Genomic DNA, 23,408 nt, shown 5'->3' with positions numbered 1-23,408 from the left:
CCCCCCCCCCCCGCTGGTTTCGCCACTTCCATATAGTGACAGATCCGTGATAACCGATTTGTGAGCCATTTTCAGTTTGAAATTGAATGAATCATGTTAATTGGGAAATTGACGGTGAATTGAAAAGAATACAATCCCTCATCAAGGGTCGTATTTGCTAAGCTTATATTTGTATTCCTCTAAAGGGATTTCCCAAAAATTTCACCCGGAACTTCCTTTATAGAAACTTGGAAGATTATCACAGAACTTAATCTGTGGTAGACATCACCAAAGGTTACACAGGATCTTTGTCATTACAGAACGTTCTGTGGTGGGCACATCCGTTGGCGACTTCTATATACTAAAGAAAATGTTTCGATCGTTAATTCACTAGGCTAGTATTAACGTTAGTTAAATATTGGGGGGAAAATGACAATTTTGAAGCACATGTTGTTGTAAACTTTGCATGACGAAATGCTATCCAGATCGGTTAAATAGTTTTTCGGGAACCAATTCATCGCCTCATGTGACCACCGAAACCAGTGTAGTATTCACCGAGGAGTTACAACAGCCTACACCACTTTCACTGGGAAGTAACATACAGTAGAAGAATTAAAGCACGTACATTCCTATTTACAGGTAGTCGTTAGTTCCATGGTCTCATTTTTTTACCAATAGGCCTACTGGTATACTGCATATGCACAAAATACTTTTATAAGCAAGTTCTGGTCAGTTTTTAAGTTTGGTTGACGAATAAACGTTGTAGCTTATGCTAAAACTGGGTGGGATATTGCAAACCGTACTTTCAGAGAAAATTAGGCTAGCTAGTTTGATAGGTTTCAAGTTTATATTATATAACCTGCTATAGTGGTACACAGTATCATAACATTTGTGTTACTATGTTCTTGACAGGCTGTTATTCCAGAAATATTTACACATGAAATATATGAAATGTACTTTTTAATGGCCATGCAGTTCAAAATTTTGGCTATAGGCCTCTAACATATATTCCTTGTTTGTACATCAAGTTGATTGTTCATGTGAAATAATATGTTTCTCTTTGTAGCAAAATGGGGAAACTTTGGACAATTATCAAGATTCCAGCTGGTAGAGTATCTACAGTCGCGATGTTGCTAGTTGTGTTCTTGAACAGTTGTTACTGTGATATCTGTAAGAAAGAAAAAGTCAGTGTTGAACATCCATGTACATCTAAGGTACGTCATAAAAAATGATATTCCATTTTGTCACAGCAAGATTAACTGAAAATGACATTGCATAGCAGCAATGTTCGACTAAGGATATTAAACAAATCAAATAAAAATCTTGTCACTGTTGCTCATATTGTTATGTTTACATCTACTTAATCATTATTCTTCTTTAAAAGTCTCGGAGAATTTGGTATTAAACAATATGTCATTTATATGCTAGCTAGTGTATGGATGCCCACCTTTTAATTCCACATTGGCCTTGCAAAGTGTATGCCCTGCAAATTTCAATGATGGCCAACACACTCATGTGATGTCCGACATCCTGGAATGTAAATTGAATGTATATAATTTGCTGTCTCGCACAGAAATCTATGTAGGTTGGCAGAAACTTTACTAAATACATTCAGATTTACATTCTTTAGGAGATATTGCACAACTGCATGGGCAACACTACAATATCAGGCTTAAAGACCACTTTGTGTTTTGTAATTGACCAATGCCTCCCTCTCCATGTGTCCATGGAATCTGGAATTTCAAATCCAATGATTCCAATCAGATGCCGGATTTTAAAATTTCTTCAATTCTCGCCAAAATTATGGCTGGATTTGGACTCCTTATCCCCAACAAGATTCCCTAAGCATCCATTGCATCATAGAGTATATATATCCCTGGGATTAAAGTGGGTTTTGTCTTCAGAGAACATCCTCAGATGAGTCACCATCCTTGAATCTTGGCATAACTTTCTGGTCGTAGAAAATCCTTTATCATCATTTTGCTAAACCAGATATCAACATTTTCAATATGTTTCGTGATCATGCAGTCAAGGATTTTTCACTGTACAGAATACTACAGATAAAGCACGGGCGTTGGAGCTGGTACGGCGGGTCCGGGGAAAGCCGGACCAATATTCACGGCGCAAAAAAAAGAAGAGTAGGACTAAGCACAAAAAATAAAGAACCAAAATGAAAATAGCAAGTAGGCTAAAAGTGACTACTCTGGCATGGCAGGGGTCTTGTTTTCAAGCTCAGGAAGTGCCATTGCCTGCAATCTGGGAGGCTTTTTTAAAAACTTTTCTCCATTACGCTACGTGCCAACCATGGTGGCATGTAGCGTATTTGACCTACCAAACGTCACCCCCCCCTCCCGATAATTATGATAGATGGCCACACTCTGATCTGCGGTACCAATCCCAAATTGCTACCGACACCCCTGTATATAGGCTACTGCTCCATGCTAAAGATATATAATTTTTAATCGGTGTGATGTGCCTTGTTTTAAATAGTATTTTTAATATTCTGTTTATCAGAGCTATTTTTTGTTTTGTAAAATTATAACTAAAGCTTTACCTGGATATGGATTTATGATATTTTACACAGAAGGCATAGCTGGCTATCCCATGCACTTTTCTGGTACTAGGAACAGTTGTTGACACATGTTGATGACTGACAGAGGTGTGTACTTGGCAGCTGTGTGTTGACATGCATGTACTGTACAACTGCATGTATCCATGGGTGAAGCAATGGGTGCTAACATTCCTTTTTGTACAGGGGGAGGGATAACATGTTATACCAGAGCCCCCTTTCAGAAATAATGGTAAAATGGATGGTGCTTGGATGCAAAATGGTACTATATTTTAAAATTTTGTTTGGGCTGCATGAGCCCCTAACACACCCCACCCCCACCAACTGCCATCCCACCTTCTCCCAGAAGTATACACATGGAAGCATAAACTTCTCTGGACTACATGTGCTTTATATAATTAATCTGACATTTCATTTGTCTTCCTCCAATTCCTTTCAGGGTTTAGGTACGATTGATGGAAGATTTCTTCCTTGTGACGTAGAGACCATATATGACCGTAAGTGACGAACTGCACATGTATGCAATATTGGTTGTCCTATATGTTACTTTTTATTTTATAACATAATGTACAAGTTTGTTCTTTTGATATTTGCAATTAAAATCAGGTATCGGCTGGAATCATATCCTAATGTTGTTTCTTTGCTCTCACTGAAGGTTTCAATGCACAAAATATTTTATTTCTGAAACTTTTTATTAAGTACATGAACATTTTTTCTGAGTACTTTTAAAGTGAAGTATTTGTTTCTGTGTCCTGCTCATCATCCCAAATTTAATTTACCCAACCTCCCAAATAAAAATGGAATTTACTTGCAGCTATTTGCAACTTAACTTGCGGCACTTTTAAAGGTATGAATACTCGCCCCCAAACCGTGTGCTACAGTATATTGCTAAAAAGTTAACTTTCTGTTGCTTGCAAGTGACGTTTTGTTCGTGTCGCTACAAAATGTAGACAGTACTTAATGAAATGTGATACCTTAATTGTTATCTTTAGCTGGAGCTGAGATGTCCATCGCTGTATCGTTTGTATACTGTGCTGTGGGTATTGACCGCAGCTGTACGTACTGACTGTACACTAGTGTCTAATTACCAAAGGTAGCAAGCTGTGTGTGTATTTTCTGGGATCGATGGTGGTGTTTAACACTTCTGTTACACCTCATTCGAAACTAGGTCAAATTACCGGCATTAGACGTTTGTTTTTGCACGAGTCTTCACACCCTTTCCGGTTTTAATAATTGAATGTAAATGTTAAGCTTCAGTAGACATATTTCTGCGACTGTCGTAAATGAAATAAAAATTTCTTTTGTCTGTTTTCTGGAGCTCAGGTTAGGGATTGATAGTTTGCTTGTGTGAACTATAGTTTTTTTATATCTTTGTTTTAATTTACTAGAACTTTACCCTGCACCACAATCACAAGATAATACAGAAGTGTTGTCATCATTTAATGCCGCAAATTGTGCGAATGAGGATTCAGGATACGAGTTGGGATTTAAATTTTCTTGGACTATTCGAAATGCAGGTGAGTATAGATTATTTGATCAAGTTCAATCCAAAGCAATTATAGTGCTGTCCGTCTTGACAGAGAACAGAATTGTAATTATGTCCGTATCAACAAACAAGATGGTTATAGTTATGTCTGTATCAACAAATAAGATGGTTATAATTATGTCTAGGTATCAACAATTAAGATGGTTATAAACTTGCATGTATCAACAAACAAGATGGTTATAATTATGTCTGTATCAACAATTAAGATGGTTATAAACTTGCATGTATCAACAAACAAGATGGTTATAATTATGTCCATATCAACAAATATGATGGTTATAATTACAGTATGTCCGTATCAACAAATATGATGGTTATAATTCCGTATCAACAAATAAGATGGTTATAATTATGTCTGTATATCAACAAAGATGATTAGAATTATATGTCTGTATCAACAAAGAAAATTATGCTCATGTATGTTTACACAAAATAAGACTGATTTAAGTTTCTTCATAAGAATGTATTTGTAATTATGTCTGTTTCAACAAACAAGATGGTTATAATTATGTCTGTATCAACAATCGCGATGGTTATAATTATGTCTGTATATCAACAAAGACGATTAGAAGTATATGTCTGTATCAACAAAGAAAATTATGCTCATGTATGTTTACACAAAATAAGACCGATTTAAGTTTCTTCATAAGAATATATTTGTAATTATGTCTGTTTCAACAAACAAGATGGTTATAATTATGTTTATGTCATCATATCAACAAAGACGATTACAATATGTATCAGCAAAGAAAATTATGCTTAAATGTATGTTTACACAAATAAGGCAGATTTAATTTTCTTCATAAGAATATCTGTTTCAACAAACAAGACGGTTATAATTATGTCTGTATCAACAAACAAGACGATAATAATTATGTCGTTATCAACAAAGGCAATTAGATTTATGTCTGTCTCAACAAAGAAAGTTATGCTTATATGTTTACACAAATAAGACCGATTTAACTTTCTTCATAAGAATATATTTGTACTTACGTCTGTTTCAACAAACAAGACGGTAATAAACATGTCTGTATCAACAAAGGCGATTAGAATTATGTCTGTCTCAACAAAGAATAGTTTGCTTATGAATGTTTAAAAATATAAGACCTTTTATAATATTTTGACAAGAAAAAACTTGCCATAATAACTGTTTCAACAAACAAGATGGTTTCAATTATCTCTGTTTCAACAAGCAGGCCAGGTAGAAATATGTCTCTCTCAACAAAGAACACAGTGATGTGTATTACTCACATCAGCCATATTCAATATAGTAGGTGGAAAATCCACAGTTTTATTTATTCCTTTTTTGGGTGGGGGGTGACTGGGGAGCATTTGGCTAACAATGATAAAGTAATATGGATGAGAAACACACACACACACACGATACTAATAGAGTAAAGTCACATTGTTCTATGGAAAGAGTTCCCCAACCAATGGTTAGTTACTAAGTCAATAAATAATGATTAAATAAATAATAAAAAATATCAATAATTTCCTTTCTTTGGATGTTTAGATAGGTAGTGGTGACAGCTTGTCTTATGGTGAATAATTCTTTTTGACTCTTGCAGATGACAATGTGACAGGGCTTACATTGGTTATCAGTCATATTGACTTGCCTCTGTTTTATCACATGGTGAACATTAACCTAACTCAGCAACTCAACCACAGTGGTATGGTAAGTTCTCATTGTTTAGTTACACCTAGGTAACAGCGTAGTCAGAAACTGGAGCTGGTGGACGGGGGGGGGGGAGGGGGGGGTGGACGGGGGGATATGACACAACTGAAGCAAATGACAATTTTCCCTGCTGACGATTATATTACAGGGATCACACTCTTTGCACCTTTCATTTTCTCTACATAATTGTATGACATTGAGAGTTCATCAATCTTTTTTTCTTTTATTTTCTTTGGTCCCCTCCATATTTCCTTGGCCCTTGTAGTAATTTACCCCTGGGCCTTGGGGCTGACTATAAACCCCTGGGATACCCTCCCTCTCAGAAGGCTGATCACCTTTCAGTCCAGTGATGTTAAAAACCTACATGAATTATTTACCTACTGTTTCCACCTAATTGCTTTCTCCATACAAAACTTTGTGATTCAATTCATTTTTCTGACCAAAGAAATGACTTTTTGTGTATCCTTTCTTTGATCCCAGACCAAGTTTTTGACAACATGTATTCCTTTTGAAGGTGTAGAAATTGGAAATTATTACAAATTTTTTGCTCAAGTCCAACCTACAAGCAGTCAAGGCTGGCTGGCTCAAGAAATTTTCGTACCAGTAGGTAAGCACAGTGAATTATTTGCTATGAAACTGAAACTCCCAACATATACACATTGGAAAGAGAAACCTAGGCATTACAGGAAGTTGAGCTCATGTAATGTGGTGTTGTTTATTATCATGGACAAAGGGGTAGGAAAGTTTTCTCCCAACAGAAAGGGATGAAAAATTGACAAAAGAAAAATAGGCACCCTGCAAGGTACATTATGCAGGATAGGCTAATTGTTTTGACAGCACAGCTCCAGGCAGTGGGGGAAACAACATGAGGTTGAATGGGAAGGGGGGGGGGGGGTGGGTGTGGAGGAGGGTTTGCAAGTGTCTGCTCCTTTTAAGTGTTTTGTTTGGAAAAAAAAACTATATGGGAAGATACTGAATATTTATATATTTTCTCAAAGGGGATCAGACACCCCTCCAAAACTGTAGGGTGTGGAGCATTTGATTGTCTAATAGTTCCTCCAGGGAGGTCCGTTACACCCTTCCCTCCTCCTCTTCTATGTGACAGTTAGCTTTACCAATGCAAAGGTCAAGCAGAGAGGTCAAGCCTATATGGTGTTATGAAAAGTCATAGATCAGTACAAGCATTAATTCTACTTAATTTCCTCTGAATCTCTAAATGGGGACCAAAAGTTGAGTTTGACCTCCAGCTCTAATTACCACAAATGGTTGGCTACGTACTACGTACTGTACCTCTATGATGGAGAGGGCTTGAAGTCTTTATATCTTTGGTTTCTTTTATTGGTATAGAACAATTCGACATATGTTCTCTAACTCTTATTGTCTTCCACAGAACAACTAAAAATGATGATATATAGTTGAATTCTCTGTTTTGCTTCAACTTTAATACCTTAAACATGGTATAATAGTCAGAGACAACATACATAAAACCATCAATATGGATATTCTTACTTACTTACTTCTGGCCATGAACAGAACATGAGCTTTAATTTGCTTGTATTACAGCTGTGACTGGTATAACTTGAAATGTAAAATGAATCAAAGACTATTTGACCTCCCTTTTTCTCTGCAGATTGTACCAACATTCCTGTGCCAATTTCTTCATTTTGTCCCGGTGAGTGTTTATATGAGAAGATTTGAATATAAACTCTCCTCACAGCAAATTAGGATTAGAAATGTCCCTCCCTTATCTTGCTCTCCTCCCTCCCCCACTCCTGGCAAAAAAAAAAAAAAATGATGAAAAAAAAGTTAAAATAACAAATAATAGCTGTTAAAATGACTAATATTGGTGAAAGGATTTAATATTTACATCATTTGGCAGCTTGTGTTGAAAATGTAACCTACATTTTTAACTAAATCTTTGTAATCTGTGGAAAATCACATTGTGCACAGATTTGTACAACCCTGTGATACAAAATTGTTTCCTTAAAAACTAGTAAGACTTATTGATACCAGGTTATTTCATTATTGTGAACAAGAAAAAACAAGTTGTAGCTGTGTATAACCCATTGGCCTATATCTCGCATAGCCGTTTGGATTTGGTGGATGTGAAATGTAATTTGATTCCACTGATTGTAAGTTGCTGGTTGTTCATTTGATAACATAGTGCCCTTCAGTCTCTAGAGAGGAAGAAATGTGAGATTCGATATCCCTCATGTTTTCTTTACTTATACCTGCATCTTTCTTGTGTGCAGGTCATTATGCTATATTGATTACTATTCAAAATGACCTGTAACCCTGTTTGTGGTGGATGGTTATGTTCCATGTTTAAGTTAGTCATATTATAGATCGACATATAGATCACATCCAGATCATAGATAAGCCACATACATCCAATGTATATATCAGTCAGACACATCCCATGTATATATCAGTCACACACCCCATGTGTAGATCAGTCACACACATCCCATATATTTATCAATCACACACATCCCATGCATATATCAGTCACATACATCCAATGTATGTATCAGTCACATACAGCCAATGTATGTATCAGTCACACACATGTATACATCAGTCACACATCCAATGTATATATCAGTCATACACATCCCATGTATATATCAGTCACATATACATCCAATGTATGTATCAGTCACACACATGTATACATCAGTCACACATCCAATGTATATATCAGTCACATACATCCAATGTATATATCAGTCATACACATCCCATGTTTAGATCAGTCACACACATCCCATGTATATATCAGTCACACACAACCCATGCATATATCGGTCACACACATTCCATGTATAGATCAGTAACACACATCCCATGTATGTATCAGTCACACACATCCCATATATATCAGTCACACACAACCCATGCATATATCAGTCACACACATCCCATATATAGATTATCCAGTGACTGTTTCTGACAAAGTGCATATTTTGCCTTCTTTTTCTTATAGCAACACCCTCTATTCTTCCTACTGCTACTGCTTTCTGTAACAAGACTGTGTCTGTAGTATTTACATCTGAACCGCCACCTGGTATTGGAACTAACAAGTATTATTACGTGAGAATTGCCTTGTATATTGGAAGAGAGCAGAAATACTGGCTTGATATCCAGAGGCCTGCCACGGTAAGATACCATCTAATAATTTAATTCCCTCAATAAAACCAAATTTCATAGCTAACAGGATAGTCTTGTATAGTCACTTCTTACTTTTTAAGTTTGGTTAGGAAAAAAAAAAGATCTTTTGGAAAATGTTGAAATTATGTAACTTTGTTGCTGCGGTCTTTCGGCCGCATTGTCTGCTGGTGAAAGAAAATATAACACTATAGTGGACTAGCAGGTATATACACAGAGTGATGATATATTACCACTCTCATTACCCCACCCCACCCTTATATTAAGATTCTGCTGCATACGTCAAAACCTACAGTATAATATTTACACATCACAAATGTTATAATATGTAATATAAAATGTACATAACATCAGGCAAATTTTGAAAGACATTTTCTGGTTGTCCCTTGGACAACCAGGCCTTAATCTTTTGGTTGTCCAAACAGCAAGTTGGTTGTCGGACAAAATGTAGCAAAATATTAACAAAGAATGGCAAAATATATGTACACTGTTGGAGAGATGTGTGGGTTTGGTGACTAGAACACCAGGTTTTGGAGAGGATACCAATTAACCATTATACCATTTTGGGGGTCTTTAATTAGTTATAACGTAATCTGAGTATGATTTAAACAATTACAAAGCTGGGTTTAGTCATCTAAATTACAGACATTTGGTCACCTCGGATGACCATTTAACAATTTGCCCGGTCATATATTTCCTGTCTGTGCTTGCCTGTGATAGGGAGACCCATTGTTTGTCATTGTCCAAGGTTTAATGCACTACTCAATGCACTAAGTGTTATTTTTAAGATTAAGTTTAATACTTATTCTTATCAATGTAGAACAAAACTAAATCAATCATATTTGTAACTCAAGATTACAATGAAGCAAAAAAAAAAAGCGAAATTCTCCAAGCAATATATATTGGCACAGCCTTTCCCTTCATTTCAATTTTTTTTTTGTGTGCTTGTTCAAATTTTGGGTCAGTGCATTATTGTGAAAGAGGATGTCCAATTAACCAAGCAACCTCGACCTGTGATCATCATGCAATGAAGCACAAAAGAAAATACACATAATCATGTGTTGCAAATCTGTGCTTTCGGAACAAATTCCACATTTAAAATCACACGTTTTCATGTTTCATGTCTGCCTAAAGCATGATGTAAAAATATAGGAAAAACTGTATAAAGTGACATCTGTGGCAAATTGTGTTTCTAACTTGTGACGATCCAAGTCAAAAAGAATAAAACAATGTAACTATATATATACAAATAGACAAATTGCCAGGCGCGGCGGAACGGAAAAATTATTGGGGGGGCTAATGTGTGCATGGATACTATCTAAGCGGAGCGCCACCATCGGTTGGCGCGGAGCGTACAAGAAAATTTGGGTTTTTTTCAAATCCCCAGATGGCCGGAAACGGCACTTGCCGAGTGTTTTATGCTGCGAATACCTAGCCCTAAAATATGGGTCTCACGCCTGCAATTTCTCTTATTGCACGTAAAAGTCTGTAAAAACATTGTAATTTGTATATTCGATGGTGTTTTAAGAGAGTAGCAATTACTCGTAGTGTACTCGCAAAGACGTTTTTGAGTGTAGTAAGGGCAGTGGCGGAGCTAGGGGTATTGGTCAGGGGGGCAAGAATGGTCTGTAGGGGCGCTTTCGACACTATCTAAGCGGAGCGCCACCACAGGTTGGCACGGAGCGTACAGAAATTTTTTGAATAAAGATACTCCCTAGATTGCAGGTAATGACCCCAAGGGCGGCGGAAGCACTTTTAATCTGGGGGGGGGGGCACCGACATCGAAGGGCACTTTGCAGAAATTCGATGGGAATGATACAGCCTTATATTTAGTACCCTTTATAACTCTTATTGTATTATCTTATTTGCGTATACACATCACTCCATCAACGCTCCCCCCCCCCACCCTCAAGGAAAATATGCATATTAGCACTGCAATATCCAATGCGCAAATTGGGAAAAAAGGAACAAGTTTTGTTTTGAGTAAAAACGAGGTGAAATCATGCTAGTTGCTAATGTAGGAATCTTCCGAATAAGAGTTTATTTCTTGATAATATCTTAACAATTTTTTTCCATTCGAAATAGCTTTGAGTTTGACCCACAGAAATTCATTAGAAGTCAGGGGCGTAGCCAGGATTTGAAAGTTGTATACACGACTATCTGAGCGGAGCGCCACCATCGGTTGGCGCGGAGCGTACAAGAAAATTTTTGGTTTTACAAACCCCTCAGATGGCCGGAAACGGCCCTTCCCGAGTGTTCATTCTGGTTCCCTGGCCTCTTGCTAACTTGAGACACCTCAATTTTTATGTAGAAAAAGGGCACATTTTTAACCTGAGGAAAAGTGGGGGGCACGTGCCCCTGTGCCTCCCCGGTTCCGCCGCCCTTAAATGACCCTTTCCGGGCCCTGCTAATTTGCAGATAAACGGAGAATAAATAGGTGTCGTCGCCATTGTGTCGGAAAATTACACCAACAGAATATGACAAATGTCAATAGGTATATGAGAGCGCAATAAAATAGTCAATAATCGCGAATAAGTGAAAAGTAGTGAAAAGCTGAAAAGGGCGCCAGCAGTCCATTTGAGTCCGTCAGGGGGGGGGGGGGCATCCGCCCTGACTGTATATATGAACGCTCCGCCACTAAGAAAGGGGATGTTGGAGAACTGGCTGAAATGAGGCAAGTCATTGGCCTAAGACGAAGTTGTGTTACGCTTACCGGTACTCACACTCACTGCTTCCACTTTTCACGGGGCGTGAAGACGCGGTTGGGGTGACAATGTGGTCTGTAGCCAGGGGACGGGCCGAGGGTCCCCCAGCAATTACTAAAATTATTACACCTATATAATATACGTGTGCATTGGACAGATCGACAAGTATGCATTGAAAAATGGGCAGATGCACGTTTCGGAGCCTTGGTAAATATTGGGGGGGCTTATCATGCATTTGCCCCCTCAACTTTTTCATTGGGGGGGCTGAGCCCCCCCAAGCCCCCCCGGTTCCGCCGCCACTGCAAATTGCTGTTTAAAGTATCTCTTTCGAGATCCGGCTTTAGGATTCACAAATGACTTTGAGTTGGTTAGAATCATGTTTGATCTCTAGAGTAGGGCAAATATGTCACCAAAAACAGAACTAGAATTGTTCGATACAGGTGAAAAACGCCTACAGTAGAATTACGACCTTCCTTACCGGTTTCGAACCTCTGGACATACAATCAGCGCCCATAGCCTAGTTGGTTAGAGTGTCCGCATATAAAGCGAGAGGCGCCCAGGTTCGAATCTTGATGGAGGCTGGAAGTTTATTCACTGTTCTAAATTTTCCCAACTCATTACGTTTTCAATTAATATATATAATGTAAATTGTAGAGTCAAGAGTATACATTTTTGTATCCACATTTGTACTATTTTACTATTTCTGCAAAGTAAAATAATATTCAACAAAATGAGTTGCATGTGATGAAATCCTATCTACAGAAAACATTGAACTTGAAGATTATAGTAGTCAATATATAGCTTTTGCAAACATCTATCTAGATGACATAATAAACCATCTAAATGTGGTTCAATTCCTGCAGTTAGAGAAAGTCTAGCTTGTCAAAATAGGTTATGTTCAACCAGTAATATAGATTGAGTTTGGGACAAGATATTGACATGGGGATTTTAAGGTAACAGTAGGCCTATGTGATATTTTTCCCTTCAAGAAGAGTTTACAATATCTGCCACCAGAATATCTCTTGATGTCAAATGAAGAAAACATTGGAAAGAGCATTGCTTCAATCATTAGAAAGTTATTCTTTTTTAAAAAATTTTCAGGATGGTGCAGACTCTTATCCAGTTGCATTGTTTCATAATGTGACGGCAGGAACATACATTGTCAAGGTACTGTAGATATTACAGTAGTTTAATAGTTAGTTAGCCTGAAGTCAACCAAATTAATATTTATAAGCAATTACCAGTTATATAGATATATTACTTGTGTAAAAGTAAGTTGGTGTGACGTTTTCGATCCTAGCAGGATCTTTTTAAGAGGATAAATGACAAATTAACATACAGCAACAGAAGGGACTAAAACACGCACAGAATACAGACAGGTTAATGAGCATGGTGAACACAAAGAGATAGATGTAAGGGGATTAGTAAATAAGGGATGGAGAGTAGAATGAAAGAAACCAACAGGGGAAGAGGAGAGGTAGGAGATAAACAGTAGAGGGACAAAGAGAGGATTAAGGGAAGGAGGTAGGGAATAAATTAGAGAAAGACAAAGACAGTAAGGTGTGGAGAAAAAATGGTGGAAGAGAGTTATGAGAATGAGATGGGAGAGCGAGATGGAGGGGGGGGAGAAATACTTAATAGAGTAACTATGCAGTGTCCATCCCAAGAAGGCTGAAAAGAAAGTAATGGCTGAATTAGAATAAAGAAGTAATGAAAACTATTTTCCTGTTATGCACAGCCTAGATCTAGCAAATTACTTCATTAATTAATTCTCTTCAGTACATTCTTTATCCAATATTTTTCTGGCCCCCTAATTGACTCGGGGTCCCTAAGTCTGTAGCTCCCCTCTGAGTTCTGACCCCCTCGATCCTATCAGGCCTGTTGATACTTCGCAGTAGTTGTGTGATTTTACATTTGATTTGTCCAGGATGTTTATCAAGTCAAAAGTATGTTCAACCAGTCATTAGAATTTTCACAGATTAGTTTATTGTAATCTAGGCATTAAAAAATGCCAAAGTGTTGGAACATGTATAAAGGGGCAAAAACACACACACTACTGTTACTTGTCATTTAGCCTCTGAAGAAGATCCTGCTAGGATCGAAACGTCAGGCCAACTTACTTTTACATATTTTCTTACACAGGCTCTCTAGTGGATAAGCAGTTTGCTAACAGTTTTATTTTATTTTAAGTGTTATAGTCATAAACTTTAAGGTGTTATATTAATAAAGGGCTGTAGTAGCAAAGTGTTATAGTAATAGTGAAATAGTAATAAAGCATTATAGTAATAAATATAGGCAGCAGATTTACACCAAGAAACTTTTGATACAATTACAAAAGTGGACAAAAAGAATCAATAAGTTTTGTCGTCTCCTTGAGTGTGAAAGATCTTGTGATTAGTTATAGTTGTCATAAATTATCTGTTATGCTAAATTCTATTTATATCTTAGACATTTCTGTTGGATTTTTCATCTTGAACAGTTTGCGTATCTTAACGATTACAAAATTCCATGTGGAGGAAACTTCTACGAAGCAAGTAAGAACATAACAGTGCAAGGTGAGTATATTTTTTTGTAAGGTAGGAAGGTGGGATGAAGGAGGGGGAAGGGGGTGGGGTTGGGCAGTGGTTAGGCTCCCTGTCTATGATTATTAAGCATAATTTGAGGGGATGTCTTGAATCAAATTTCAGACATTACCAGGATCCAGAAATCTTATTACTAATTTCTTGAGATTGATGAAGCACAGTCCAACAAAAATGTTTTCATACTTTTCTTTGTTTTTCTAGATGTTTTACCAGTTTCTCTCAGCTTAGACTTGGTAGGACGGCCTTGTGAACAACGTACTGTGGAGGTTAACATGACCAGAGATAAAGTCAAAGATGGAGTAAAAAGTGTTTACAACAGAGGTAGAGTTTGTCTGTTCCAGGAAGCTTCCACAAATAGGTTGCGCAATGACTGTCGGCAAATTTATATTCCAGTAAGTGAGTTTTGAGACCTGCATCATACCTGAGGCTGTATATGTGTATTTACTTCATACGTATGACTACAGTAGGTATGAAGATCAGAAATAATGCAAGAATCACTATGTTGTCTCATTCATGATCATGCTACAGTGCAGTGTTGCCAGTTTGGAGTATTTAAGCGCTTCAAATGACAAATTCAGCATTTTCAAATTCGGCATTTTCAAATTCGGCAATTTCAAATTCGGCAATTTCAAATTTTCAAATTTCGAATTTGGCATTTTCAAATTCAGCATTTTCAAATTTCATTGGCAAGAGGAAACTTGTGGTTCTCCATTCACCCAAAGAACATCGATATCAACCACTTCATGTTGTTCCGTCCGACTTTGGTCCAATGCCTCAGGAAAAACATTGGAATGGTTTATACTGCTTTTCACTCCCTAATGTCCATGGCAAACTCACATGTACAATTCCTACCCAAATATACAGGGGTCAATTGTCATAAAGTAACAGTACATGTATATTGGTATTCATCTAATCTGGCTGGTTGCATCACAGAAAAACTGGCAACTCTGCCACAGCGAGCATAAGATATACACATAATCCTTATTGCTAAACTGCTCATAAAACAAATTTCTGTGGTGTACCTGCTAAGGCTACAGAGAGTGAATAAAGGTCTTACCAGAAGCCACAATGATTGTAGGACATGACATGCCTTACATTTCAAGTCACTATAGACCACATCCTCAGGCCAGGATTCCCATGGCCTCAGGGAGTAACGAAACAACATATTGAAGTATTATTATTATTATACATGAAGATCAAGTCTGCCTATAGTGAAAAATTCTTATCAAATTCACTCCAGCATTAATAATTTGTTAATACTTGATATCAAAACTAGCCCAAGTACTGCCATTAGGATTCATTCTTGAGCTCACTGGCTCATTAATTGACCAGCCACCGTATTATTGTACACACATGTGCTCTAATGGCTGGCACTACTCTCCTACTGTATGTGAGTAAGGTTCAGTATGGCTAGCATTACCAACTCCGATTGATTTTCAAGATCCCCTGTTTCTGGCCAAAAACCTGCAACTTGGATGGTATTTGCTGTAGGCAGGGAAGATTGTAATGTAGACGATAAATGATCATATCACATATTCCAAAGTATGGTCAGTGTAAATCTTACATAAGTCTACAGTGAGTATGATGACATATGTAACTCTTTTGAAAGGTGATCACATCGCATCCCAAAGTCTACATTGAGCATATATTCTGTTTGTTTAGCTGAGTATTTATACAGTCTTTTTCTGTTGATCATTTACTCATAAAAAATAAAACTTTGCCATATTTGTGATTATTTTTCTGCTACAATTTCTTTTATTGTTCTCGCTTTACAGAATGAGGAGGATTGGAATCCCACTGTAAGTTTTCCACAAATGGAACCAGGAAACTACACTGCTGAGGTATGAATAACCACATCAGCCTTGTTCTATCATTAAATATTCATGGAAAACCTTGAGTTTCAAGGAAACTCACCCTAAACTGCTGAGGTAGACTACTAAGATGTGATGTTAGTTGCTTACTTGTGATTGGCCAAATTACAATACACCTCCAAAAATATTACTGTTAATTAATACATTTCTAAACTGAGCCAATTACAAGTGAAGCCAGGAAATTTCCAAGTATTAAGAACTTCCCAAGTGAGTGTCAAGCCCATACCTTTGGCTTACATCTCATTGTGCTGATAGGATTAAATGCAGGGGCGGATCCAGGATTTTGAGAAAGGGGGGGCCGACATCCCGATGGTAGCACGTTAGTGATCTGCATCCTGGGGGAGGGGTCTAGGGGGAGGGGTTGTCCCCCTCCCCCTTGGAAATTTTTGGTTAATTGTGAGTGCTTAGATGCAAAATGGTGAAACATTTCGCCAAAAACTAGAAAAACCAGAAACGTTGCAGACACGCTTTTTTTGTGCACATATTTTTTTCGATAGACACATATTTAACAACGCTCAACAGTGCATGTAGAGCACTACAATGGATACACTATTATTGCGTCGATTCGTTTTTTTCTTTTGCGCGAAAATTATGACACCAGATTCACCCCAAGAAAAAACATAAAACAAGATATATTCAATGAGATAATTATGATATACTTATTAATGAAAGGGGGTGTAGGCGGTTTTACACTATCTAACGTAACGTAGTCGCCAAGAACCTGAAGTATTTTTAAGGGAGGGCCCGATAATAAGCGGAAACGGATCACCGACCGAAAAAATATCGGAATTTGTGGACTATTTCTTGCTTCCTATTGTATTAAAACAAAGCACCTATGTGAAAGACACAAATCACATTCTGAAAATTGTGGAAGCCACCCCGTTACCAAAAGCAGTAGTACTTGCTACACTCGATATCGTCGCCATGTATACCAATACTCCCCAAGAGGAGGCATTAGATATATGTCAAGAAGTCTATGAAAAGGAGGGAAAAAGCGAATATGGAATAAATAAAATATCTTCCATATCCATGCGCAAACTAATTGAACTTATTTTTAACAAGAAACTGTTTCGAGTTCAATAACCAATTCTATCTACAAAAGATCGGTTGCGCCATGGGTAGCCAAGCCTCTCCGGAAATCTGTGATATCGTCATGCATAGACTGGAAAACCAAATTTTACCGACAGATAATAAAATCTTAAAATGGCTCCGCTATAGAGATGAAATTCTATTGCTTTACGACGGTTCACCTCAGGAACTTGAACAACTAGTAAACAAGTTGAATGAAATTCACCGCTTCTTAAAGTTTACGGTAGAAATATTACACACCGAGGTAACATACCTAGATTTGAAAATCTTCAAAGGTCCAAGGTTTGAAACCAATGGGTTATTAGACACCAAAGTCTACACCAAACCCACGGAAACCTTCCAATACCTCGACAGAAACTCTGCACACCCACTTGCCACTTTTAAAGGCTTCATTAAAGGGGAAGTCTTACGATACGCACGTCTCTGTAACAATGAGACTGATTTCTTCAGAAAAAGAATGCGTTCACAGAGAAACTGTTACTCCGTAACTATAAGAAAGAGGAAATTGCCTCAGCCACGAAAGGCATAAAATTTGAAAACCGTGGGCAATACCTCACTACCAAACCTAAACAAAAGGAACCACCACTGGTGTTCAAGCTTACCTATACACCCAATATTAAAACGTGGAATAATCTCCAGGATAATGTTAAGAATAAGCCTTCTTACTCTGTATCCAAAAGGAATCTAAAAACTGTAATTATTTCTCACTATTGATGGATTTATTCTTGTGTGTGTTTGGATTGCTTATTAACATTATTAATTTCAAGTAGAGTCAATTCGATTATTTCATCATTGTAGATGCTACTATTAACTTTTCTTTTTCTATTCTTAAGTTTTTCTTTCTTTTTTCTTTTTGGGGAGTCTCCTACTTTGTTAAGCCTTACAGGCTTTATAGGAGACTTCCCGTCACACTGTAAATTGTGATGAAACAAATAAATATACAAATACAAATACAAATATCAAAACCATGCATTTGAAAAATGTACTTTTGAAACATTGGCACTTAATCTCGCAACACGCGGACAGGGGCGTAGCGAAGGTTTTTTTGTTGTTGGGGGGGTGTGGAGGATTTGATTTGCCGACGGATCTGGAAGTGGTGACTGAAATGGGGGAGGGGTCTAAGGGGAGGGGCTGTCCCCCTCCCCTTTGGAAAATTTTTAGTTTTGAAACGTCCTTAGATGCAATCTGGTGCATATTTTAAGTCAAATTTGGCACTGTAGAATTTCCATTTCGATATTATTTTTATGGCAGTCGGCAGAAGAAGGATTAATTGGGACCAATTATCGAACTGTGTTTTCTCTTTCACCGATCGTTGAAATAGTGAAACTTCGTGATGAAAATGTTCAGAAAACTTTCCGGTAATGAGAAATAACAACATTCATTGATATACAAGCGAGAAACGTTAAAAATTGTGTACAATTCGTGAGCCGTGTCCTTAAGTTTTCCACGGAGAACGAATGACATCTGCGATGACGTCATTCTGAACAGAGGATAATAACAACACGTTGTCACACGATAGCACGACTCATGGGGTGCGGCCTATACGGAAGCCTTTAATTCCATTTCTTTCACTGAGTTGCCGGCGATTCTGGCACTCGTTTAGCTGAGCCTGGCTACAGTAGCTATACTGACGGCCGTGACATAATCAGTTATTTGCCGAGAGGTTTTTAACTTGCAGGCGTCGGGTGATTGGATTGGTGAATGAGTTTATCAGATGAAGAACTGGAAAATCGAAATAACCGATAAAGAAGCTCCCGTTCTCCTTTTCTCTATTCAGCTTTCCTTCTTTCTTCCCCTTACGCTCTCTTCACCTTTTCTCCTTTTGCCGACAGACCCAAAATTTGCCGACAGCGACCAAATTATTGGGGGATGTGACACCCCCACACCCCCCCCCCCCCGCTCGCTACGCCCCTGCACGCGGAATTATCCAAACTGTTTCCAAAAGAACCGATTCTAGCCTACAAAAGGCCCAAAATCTCAAAGATTTACTTGTTAACTCAAGGTTTCATACTAACGAAGAATCAGCTGACTCTCAAGGTTCACACGAAGCTCTTTTAGATGCTCTTATAGCTGCACTATGAGTCCATAAAAACTCGTGCACAGAAAATAGATGCATTTTGAGAACGAGACGCCCAGGCCGAATATAAAATATTCAAAGGCTACTACTGATGAAGCTCCTATAAAGTTTGAGAGCAGAAACCGGTCTAGTTGGTCATAAGAACCTATACACTAGTCTCTCCTACTATTAACAGTATACACTCAATTCACCTAATAGGTGCAATTATGTTTCACCACGAGGAGCATGCTATAAGTTCATGTTCCTCGGGCCCTCCCTTAAAAATACTTCAGGTTCTTGGCGACTACGTTGCGTTAGATCAGGGTTGTCCAACCTTTTGCAGAGGAGGGCCACATGGAATGATTATGATGAAGGAGGGGGCCGCATTAACCCTACGCTCGATTTTTCGATTTTTTGCCCGAAGCCCAAGGCAACAAAATGTGAACACTGCGCGCGGAGCGCACTGATTTATTTTTCTTCCTGATAAAACAGATGAATGAAGTCCAGCCGCCCCCCCCCCCTCCGCTTAGAGAGTATCACACAAACTGACCTGTATGCAGTTTTGTGGATCCAGAAGGTTCGAATGATTGATTGTATAGCTTCAAATTGTTATCAATAAATCTGCTCACTAAAATTTCGCACTGTAGAGTATCTCTGGCCGGCCGGACGCAACCCTGCGGCGGGCCGGACTGTGGCCCGCGGGCCGTAGGTTGGACAACCCTGCGTTAGATAGTGAAAAACCGCCTACACCCCCTTTCATTCAGATAATTATGATAAACTTGCTAACTGTGCATTGATTTTCCCTGACAGTAATAGTCAGCACTATAGTACTGAGCCGTATCTAATTAATACGTGATGTCGCGTAGGCCTGATAATTGCCTTAGTTTCAAATTTGGAATAAAAACGATCGCGTTTCAGGGAAGAGCAGCTGGATATATATTAGGCTTTTCTTTCACCAAGTTATGCCTATTAGGAATTTGAAGTACTCCCACATAAAAAAAAAAACGCAACTGATTTCCAAAAAGGGGGGCCGGGGCCGGGTCGGCCCCCCCCCTGGATCCGCCCCTGAAATGTAGATCAATTTATAATACGATTTGTTAATTTTTCTATGTATTTGAGTGTCAGAACAGACAGGGTTGCAATAGAACCGGGGGACCATCGCCAGATTATAAAGGAACATAGAGGAGCCTTACAGAATAAATGAAAATGTAAACCGTGATATTACATGAAAATATTTTAAGTACCTCACAGAAAGGGATCAATTGTTAAAATTTGGGGTTTGAAATCAATCTGCCAGTTATCCTTGTAAGGTGTCAAGTAAGAGCTGGCTGCTATAAATCTATCAAAATAGACATTGGCGAAGTGGATGGGCAAGGATCAGTTGGGGTTGAAGTGAAATAATCGAGTTAATAGGAAGGTTAATAGAAAGAGTTCACCGTTTTATATCAATATATATATATATATATATATATATATATATATATATATATATATATATATATATATATATATTTATATATATATATATATATCTACTGTATATATATATATATATATATATATATATATATTCAGATTTTTTGTATGTTTTCTCTGTAGTTTGTGTACATCGACGGCAGTAATAATGAACAGTGCAGCGAAGATGCAGTCTTCAGGTCTGAACTAGAATATCCATGTAAGGGTTTGTCGGGAATAACTTAATTGTAGATGTTGTTTTTCAGCTGTCATCTTTGCTAAAATGCTACTATGTTTTATACTTCAGTTAGCTTTCGTTAGGTTAATGAGTGCATGGTTAGTTTTTGTCATGATTTCTCAGTCTTGTATTCTATTATCAGTCATCATGTTTACTCTTCTGTTTACATTAGAGGTCAAATGTCATTTCAGGTCAACAGAAGTCAAAGTGTCTAACCCTTGTAAGCTTGATAACCCCAAAAACAAAGCTTACATGAACTTCACATGGTATGTTGATCGACCTTAGTAAATACCAGAACATTTTAGTTTGCTATGTAGGTCAAAGACTATTGACCAAAACATGGTAACTGCAAAGCAAAGCTTGGATAACTTCAGATTCCAATGTCATTCATTAGAGGTCAAATGTCATTTGAGTCCACAAAGTTTGTGACCTTGTGAACAATAATTCTCACCTTAATGAGTAGTACAAGAACCCTGATGCTTTTTCTAGAGGTCAAAGCTCAGTTGAGGTCAATATTCATTGGAGGTCCCCAGATAGATTTCTGAATTCCTGCAATTGTAGACACTACACACACAAAAAGGTAAATTGTCACAAGGACTTACTATACTTATTGGTTCTCTGCTCATTCATGTTTTGTCTGATATGTTTTTAGTCACTAATTTTGATGGTAACATTTTAACTACTGTGATTAGTACTGTGTATCTTACAAAAAGGCAAAATAAAATTTGAGGTCAGGTTTAGAAACCATCATTCTTTCTGCAAACTTAGGATGAGTTTAGAAGGCTTGACCTAGCTATCATTGTTTCCCCCCTTCCCTTTTATTTTTTCATCAATAAATTTGTAACTGTTTCATGCCTGAGGCCAATATAGTAATTCTGGTTATTATTCTGTGCAGTGGAAGAGTGTACTGACAAATCACTCACCATAATCAAGGCATCTGTTGCTTCTGCTGGATTCATAATTGGCCTACTACTGGTCGTTGGGGCCGTCATCACTTGTACGGTACTTCTGAAAAAGAGAAACCAGCATCGCCAATCTATATTTACCCCTAAAGATGACAATTGTAAGTACAAAGTTCACTTGCTTTTTAAGAAACAGATCAAATGTTGTCTTCTATCGTCACGTTGTATGTCCCTGCTAGGTATGGTACAGTCGATATTTCTTGCCGTAAGAACTACGTGGCAGCGTGCAGTCTGTAGTTCTTGCCGTGAGAACTATGTGGTAGCTTTTAGTTCTGGCCTTAAGAGTTTAATATATTTGAGGCTAGTATACCCTCTGAACTGCATCCTCAAGAACCCAAGAAGCAAAATTATCACCAAAATTTTGACACTGATTTGTTGTTAATTTAGTCTGTCCTTATTCTATATGCAAAGTTTTGTCTTTAAATTCTTTGTCTGGAAGTAGTAATTCATAGAACATGTTTTAAATGTTCTGAACGTTTTTTCTTGTATCCAAGTGTGAGAAACTGGTAAATAATCAAGCTCCCAGGGAATGCCTTGAAGTCTAGAGAAAGTTTGAGTCTCCAAGGTTGTTCTTTGAGTCTTGAACAGTGCCTAGCAGTATAAGTGTTTCCTTTATCATGAAAATGTTAGATATGTTTTGATGTTATTAATCAGATAATAAAATGATTAGGTCAGTATTGTTTAATTTTAAGAAAATGAATTGTTCTTGTAAATTCATACTACATATTCTTTTTCAAAAGTTTGGTTGTGTATGAAAGCTCTGTGTGAAAACTGTATAGTAATATTTTAAAATAGTATATTAAGTTAGTTAGTTGTGCACCTTAGTGAAACATGTTCAAGCCTTCTGTGAGTAGTGGGAGGTGTGCCACTAAATGGAATTAACATGATGATAGTCCTCAACATATAAGAAAAATTCCCAAAGGTATATAACATTGAGACAATTTTGGAATTGGAAAGATGGCTTAACATTGTGTTTGTATAATTTGACTTTCCCTGCAGGGTTATTCTTGTGAATTTCACATTTATAAATCTGACCGTTCTGGTCAGAAACTCCTCAAGGAGTAAATTTTCAGTATCTCAAGAGCCATTTCCAGTATTTCGATGGTAAGGTGGGACTCTTGACAGGAAGCATGAATTCACTAGGTTGATCTAACATAAGTCAGCTGAATTAGAAAACAAATGTGATCGGCCTCGTTGTGACTCTCACATACAAAAGGTCAAGAGTTATTGTTTGTATACAAAGAAAGTCAGATTTTTTTGAATATCTGTGTTTACCATTTCTTATGTATGAAATGTCTTGTTTTGTGTGAAATTTCTGTTAATCAAAAGAAATCTGTGAGACATTTGATCATTTCTGTACTTCCGTGTTCTAGGCCCACTTCTGTGTGTTTTACAGTAATTCTGTGTGAATGGGGAGGGGGGGGGTATGCTTCTTGTTAAGGTTGTTTTGTATGTTGTAGCTTTTCTCATCGGTAGACTGTTAATTTTTAAATTAAATGTTTATTCCTGTTCT

General features: G+C 37.6%; 1 protein-coding gene across 2 annotated transcripts in view; it reads left to right on the top strand.

Annotated features, from left to right (window-relative positions):
- The first annotated feature begins 240 nt into the window (after positions 1-240).
- The window catches only part of LOC139961802 (uncharacterized), a 28,138-nt gene continuing 4,970 nt past the window's right edge, over positions 241-23,408 (top strand). Inside the window, exons 1-14 of one of the 2 annotated variants that reach the window (XM_071961338.1) lie at positions 241-618; positions 1,046-1,193; positions 2,988-3,045; positions 3,937-4,065; positions 5,663-5,769; positions 6,250-6,376; positions 7,400-7,441; positions 8,756-8,928; positions 12,744-12,809; positions 14,122-14,197; positions 14,426-14,616; positions 16,009-16,065; positions 20,840-20,915; positions 21,829-21,996. In XM_071961338.1, coding sequence (XP_071817439.1) covers positions 1,050-1,193; positions 2,988-3,045; positions 3,937-4,065; positions 5,663-5,769; positions 6,250-6,376; positions 7,400-7,441; positions 8,756-8,928; positions 12,744-12,809; positions 14,122-14,197; positions 14,426-14,616; positions 16,009-16,065; positions 20,840-20,915; positions 21,829-21,996 — 1,414 coding nt within the window. In that variant the 5' untranslated portion in view covers positions 241-618; positions 1,046-1,049. Of the gene's footprint in view, positions 619-1,045; positions 1,194-2,987; positions 3,046-3,936; positions 4,066-5,662; positions 5,770-6,249; positions 6,377-7,399; positions 7,442-8,755; positions 8,929-12,743; positions 12,810-14,121; positions 14,198-14,425; positions 14,617-15,999; positions 16,066-20,839; positions 20,916-21,828; positions 21,997-23,408 lie in introns of both variants that reach the window. The other variant, XM_071961337.1, reaches the window with a different exon arrangement.

This window comes from Apostichopus japonicus, chromosome 20 (genome assembly GCF_037975245.1).
Source record: "Apostichopus japonicus isolate 1M-3 chromosome 20, ASM3797524v1, whole genome shotgun sequence".
NCBI classification, from domain to species: Eukaryota; Metazoa; Echinodermata; class Holothuroidea; order Aspidochirotida; family Stichopodidae; genus Apostichopus; species Apostichopus japonicus.
Note: the sequence above shows the minus strand (reverse complement) of the source record. Positions and strands in the feature narration are given on the sequence as shown.